The sequence below is a fragment of the Vombatus ursinus genome, unplaced genomic scaffold (assembly GCF_900497805.2).
Source record: "Vombatus ursinus unplaced genomic scaffold, bare-nosed wombat genome assembly UNPS02014786.1, whole genome shotgun sequence".
Taxonomy (NCBI): Eukaryota; Metazoa; Chordata; class Mammalia; order Diprotodontia; family Vombatidae; genus Vombatus; species Vombatus ursinus.
The window spans coordinates 12054002-12060001 of record NW_020954564.1 but is presented as its reverse complement, the minus strand read 5'-3'; the positions used below and the strand labels follow the sequence as shown (position 1 = coordinate 12060001).

The window sequence follows — 6000 nt, the reverse complement described above, 5'->3', positions numbered from 1 at the left end:
ATCAAGCACATGGAGGCTGGTAAAGGAAATGGGACAGGGAGGGAATAATAAATAGATAGCTTGTGTATTGACCCACAAAATATTGAAAGAACTAAAAGACATACAGCACTTTGGGTAGATCCTTCACAGAAGATTTACTTGGACAAAATAATTTAGAGGCACTAAATTTGTACTGGTGAAAGAAGTACCCACACTAATGAGATCACAAGTCCAAAGTTAGAAAAGAACATAATTTCATATTTAGAGGGAAAATTTTTGCCAGAACTGAATCCCTAGCCATTTTAGGCTAAACATAAAGAGTTTGGGAACAGGTTGGGAAATGCTGATTTAGGCATTTCCAGGTGGGAGGAGTTGACTTCTATTCCTGTTTCTCTATTTTCATAAAGCTTGGAGAACTCCCTTACGACTAACAAATCTCTTTAACAACTCAGGACAGAAAACTCAGGATGTACTGAGTGGAGGACATTAATATTCTCTAACAGACTTTAGTCTCCTAGGAATCACCAGCAGCTGGTAGCTTAATTTTAAGGGCAAGGGACATAAAGAGATCACTGAGACAGTATTCTCTTAGACTGTTGCTTTTTTCACCCTCATTTGAAGGAGTATCTCCATTCCTGATATGGGCTGGCAAAATGCCCTGTAAAAGAAGAAATTATTTAAATTTTTAGTAGTAACAACCCCCGAAACAGGAAGCCCTCACTAGACTACACAGCCAGAACTCTGAAGAGGGGGTAGAGACTATCTTCCTGAGGAATGAATTCTGATGAATTAAACTAAACTTGAAATTCAACTAAATTGAACCAGCAGATTTCAGAATGCTCTCTAAGCCCAAAATACTTGTATAGATAGTAATCTAATCCTCATCACAACCCTATGAAACAGAAAGGGGAAGAGGTTGGTAGTACTACTGCCACGCCATTATGTCTCTGCCTCTTAAAAATAATAAAAACATCACACAAATAACTCTGAGATATACAAAGCATTTTTCTCATAATTACCTTATGAAATATGGAGCGTATGTTTCATTAGCCTCATTTTACAGATAAAGAAAGTGAGGCTTTGACAAGTTGTTAATAACCACTGCTTACATTTATTTAGTACTCTAAAGTGCCTTTACCTTCTTCACAACAATTCTGGCCATAGCAAGTAAATGACATAAGTTCTCTTATGCCTCTCCTTAAATTTTGTCTCACAAAAGTTTCTGGCCCTGCTAATAATAACAATATTGCCACAATCACCACACTACTTGCATATGTGCAGAAAGATAAAGGGGATACAAAGACAAGACCTCATGTTGGGGGCTTTGATCTGAGCCCTAAAATTTGTAGAATCCACTTTGTACATGCTAAAGATATAGATCCATTCAAAAATATTTGGCATTCACATAAAATACACTACAAGCCTTTACTCCTACACATGAGCTGCTGAACGAAGAAGAGGAAAATCAAATAATCATTCTGACTGGGTCCACTACAAATTTATGTTACACAATCTCAACTGGGACCTCACTGCTGCTAGGCAATCCTATGATACCTTTCCCTCATCAACTCACTATTCCAACTCTCCACGGCAGCTCTTCCAAACTTTTTCCTCTGTTTTTAAACCACTCTCAGCTGAGAACCCTGTCTCATATCTTCAGAAAAAAAGCTGAGGCCATTTGTTACGAGCTTTCTCTTCTCCCCTCTTCTTCTCCTATCACTTATATGCCTTCTGCCACTATTTCCTCATTTACCCTTGTCTCATGTGAGAAGTGGCCTTCCTCCTTAACCTCTTTACCTGCTCTAGTGATCCCATTCCATCCAGACTCTCCCAATAGATTTCCTCCTCTGTTATCCCTACTCTATCACTTATTTTTAATCTCTCCCTGTCTACTAGCTCCTTAATTACTGCAAACAAATATGTCTCCCCCTTCCTACGGGGGGAAAATAACCCTCACTTGATCCTTCCATCCCTGTTATTGTCCTCTATCTCTTTTGCTCTTTATGGCTAAACTACTACTTCTTCTTCTTCTTTTTTTTTTTGGTGAGGCAATCAGGGTTAAGTGACTTGCCCAGGGTCACACAAGTGAATGTTAAGTGTCTGAGGCCAGATTTGAAATCAGGTCCTTCTGACTCCAAGGCTGGAGCTCTATCCACTGTGCCCCCTAACTGCCCCTATGGCTAAACTTCTTGAAAACACTGTGTGCAATACAATTTCTCTCCCCTCACTCTCTTTTTAACCCCTTACAATCGGGCTTTCAACTTCATCATTCCACTGAAACTACTCTCTCCTAAGTTACCAACGAAATTACCAAGTCCAATGGTCTTTTCTCAATCGTCATAATCTGAGACCTCTCTGAAGCTGCTGGCATTGCTGATCACTCTCTCCTCTTTGATACTCTCTTCTCCCTTGGTTTTTAAGACATCACTTCTCCTCCTATCACCTGACTGCTCCTTTTCAGTCTCCTCTGCTGGATCCTCATCCAGATCACACCCTCTAACCATGGGTTAAAAACCCCAGAGGTTCTGTCCTGGGCCCTCTTCTCTCTTCCCTCTTACTACTTCACTTGGTTATCTCATCAGTTTCCAAGAATTTAATTATCATCTTTATGATGATTCTCACATCTACCTATACTGCTCCAACTTCTCTGCTGACCTCCAATCTCACAACTCCAACTACCTTTCAGACATCTGAACTAGCTATCAAGCAGACATCTCAAACTCAACACGTCCCAAACTGAACTCATTATCTTTCTCTCTAAACTCTCCTCACCTCCTACTTTCCCTATTACAGTAGAGGGTGACATCATACAACCAGTCTCTCAGTCTCACACCTAAGGTGACATCTTTGGCCATTTCTTACCTCTCATAACCAAGCTATTGCCAAGGCCTGTTGATTTCTCCGCTGCAACATCTTCTGAATATGCCTCCTCCTCTTCTCTGACACTGCCATCACTCTGGTACAGGCCCTCATCACCTCACTCCTAGACTACTGCAAAAGCCTGATAGTGGATGTGCCCACTTCAAATTTTTCCCCACTCTAATCCATCCTCCATTCAGCCACCAAAATGATTTTTCTAAAGGGCAGGTCTGACTATGTCACTCCCCTACTCAATAAACTCTAGTGGCTCCCTAGTGACCCCAGGATCAAATATAAAATTCTCTGTTTGGTATTATAAGCCCTTCATAACCTAGCCCCCTTCTACCTTTTCAGTCTTTTTACATCTTACTCCTCACTATGTACTCTTTGATCCAGTGAAACTGGCCTCCTTGATGTTCTTAGAACAAGATATTCCATTTCTAGGCTCTGAATCTTTTTTCTGGCTGTCTCCCATGCCTGTGATGCTCTCCCTCCTAATCTCTTACTGGCTTCCTTTAAGTCCCAGCTAAAGTCCTATCTTCTATAGGCAGCCTTTTCCTAACCCCTCTTAATTCTAGCTCTTTCTCTTAATTATTTTTATTTATCTTGTATACAACTTATTTGTACATATTTATTTGCTTATTGTCTTTCCTCATTAGCTTGTGAGCTCCTTGAAGGAAGGGACTGTCTTTTGCCTATTTTTGTTTCCCCAGCACTTAGCATAGTGCCTGGCACATGGTAGGTGCTTAATAAATGTTTACTGACTGACTATCTATAAGATACTTCTTAGTTGGGGAAGGGCAACAAATTAAAATGATCATATGTGATATTTCCAACCTTAATAATAATAACAACAACAACATTTATATAGTGCCTGGGACTGTGCTAAGTGCTTTACAAATATCTCATTTGATACCCACAACAATCCTGGGAGGCAGGTGCTATTATTTCCCCCATTTTATAGTTGGAGAATAAGGCAAACAGAAGTAAAGTATCTTGCCTAAGGTGACATAGTTAGTAAGTATCTGAGACCAGATTTAAGCTCAGGTCTTCCTGACGCTAGGCCCAGTGCTCTATCTGCCTGAATTTAATAAATTCAGCTCAATAAGGTATTGTACTATGCTTCCTCAAGTACTGTGTTTCTTAAAAAGAAACTTTCAAATAAAAGAAACCGGAGAGACAAGGTGTTGACACTTGGGAGGAAAGTTCTTTTTTGATGGTCATAAGAATGGCAAAAGACAGCTACATCTGAGAGCAGAGGACATGTGTTCAAATCCTGCCTGTGTTACTTATTAGCAGTGTGACTCTGGCAAGTCACTTCACCTTTCTGGGCCTCAGTTTCTTTATCTGTAACACAAGGAGTGGACTTAGATGACATCTGATGTCTCTTCCAACTCTATCCATGAACACATCATGGTTAACACAACTGCCACTCTTTGTAACCCTAAGAAGCAAGATGACAATGGTGTGTGAGAAAAGGAATTGTTGTGTGGCAAAGAGAAAGCAAATATAAGTGGTCAAAAGTTCTGATATTTAAAGTTGTTTTGGTAATACTAAAACTTAATTTAATAAACAGTGCTGCCGGCCTGGCACTACCCTTATATAAGACATATTAGGCCCCCCCCCAAATAAGTACTTTCCTCCAAAATCTTCTTCATGTACAGCAGTGCAGCTTGATCTGAATAGAATGCTGGGTGTGGTATATGGAAGACCTAGATTGTAGTATCTGTTCCTCTACTGACCAGCTGACTGGCCCTCATAAACCATTAGCTTCTTGAACCTCAATTTCCTTGTGTAAATTGGTGGTGGTGGTAAAAGTAATATAGGGGGCAGGAGGAATAATTTCTACTTAATTATAAAGAAAAATGGTAAATAAATGGTTTGTGGGAGGAAACCACTGTCAAACCTGTAAAACACCACATAAACATGAGCTACTATCATCATAGAAGTCACAAAAATGCTAAGATAACACAAATGTTTATCTTGCAACAAGTGATTTTGATAAACAGTTATGACTACTATAGTATTAAGCAGAAAAAGATCAATAAGGAAACTCTTTAATCAAATACAAATTCTGTCAAATCCACTTACATGGAAAAGAAACTTACTGACAAAAGAAATCAATTTCAATGTTTTCAAGTCAAATGGCCAAGTGTAAGTTTCACTTAGAGGAAAGCATAATAAACTCAGGGTAAGAATTCTTACCTTCAGTCCTGTTTTCTCATCATCACTACCATTATTTGTAGATGGTGTTTCATCCCCTTGCCTGGAAACCAAGACAAAATCTTCACTGTTAAGAGTTGATACCGAGTCTGAGGAGACACTGATTTTCCCAACAGAGGCCTTGTCATCCATGACTCAAGAAGGAAGCTCAACTCATGAATGATTAAATATTTTTAAAACTCCTGAAAAACAAAAATCATAAAGATCCTCATATAGAAGTCTACCAAAAATTTGATGCCCCAAGAAGCCATCAATTAAAAAAATAAAATTCTAACTGTATAACTAATCTGACACCAACAAACATGATGTCCAATGATTTTTATTCAAATTTTGTTTCATATTTGCCATTCTACTTCTTTCCTATAACTAATACTGCATTGATATCTATAAAGCACATTAGGAAATTCTTAAAAGCAATATATGCCTTCTTTAAAAAACAATTTTCCAGGGCTATCACTGCTTGGTTAGAATAATGAATTCACTATTCTTGATAATGAAAACAATGTTGTTATTCAGTGTCCCAATATTTTGGACTTTAAAAAAATGTATAATCCATTTGGGAGAGCTCTGCCTATCTAGGATAATTCATTGGGCATAGGCTGTAAATTCTATTTTCTGGCTCTGTGCATAAGACACAGAATTCTTCTTATTCTGCTTCTTATTCAATAACAACATCATAAAGATAAACAATTCTGAAAAACTAAAGAACTGAAATTGATACAGTGACCAACTTTGATTTTAAAGGACTCATGATGAAGTATGCTAACCATCCCCAGAAAAGAGAGGTGGATGGACTCAAGATGAAGAATAAGACATACATTTTTTGGACATGGCCAATGTGGGAATTTGTTTTGCTTTACTGCATATTTGATGCAAAAGTTTTGTTATTCCTCTTTTTTTTTCCCCAATGAAGGGAAGGTGGGATGGAAAAAAATAAGA

General features: G+C 38.4%; 1 protein-coding gene across 3 annotated transcripts in view; it reads right to left on the bottom strand.

Moving 5' to 3' along the window:
- Positions 1-6000, bottom strand: part of LOC114047174 (rab GTPase-activating protein 1) — a 218109-nt gene that overhangs the window by 190398 nt on the left and 21711 nt on the right. For all 3 annotated transcript variants that reach the window (XM_027867964.1, XM_027867966.1, XM_027867965.1), the window contains exon 2: positions 5044-5243. In XM_027867964.1, coding sequence (XP_027723765.1) covers positions 5044-5193 — 150 coding nt within the window. In that variant the 5' untranslated portion in view covers positions 5194-5243. The remainder of the gene's footprint in view (positions 1-5043; positions 5244-6000) is intronic.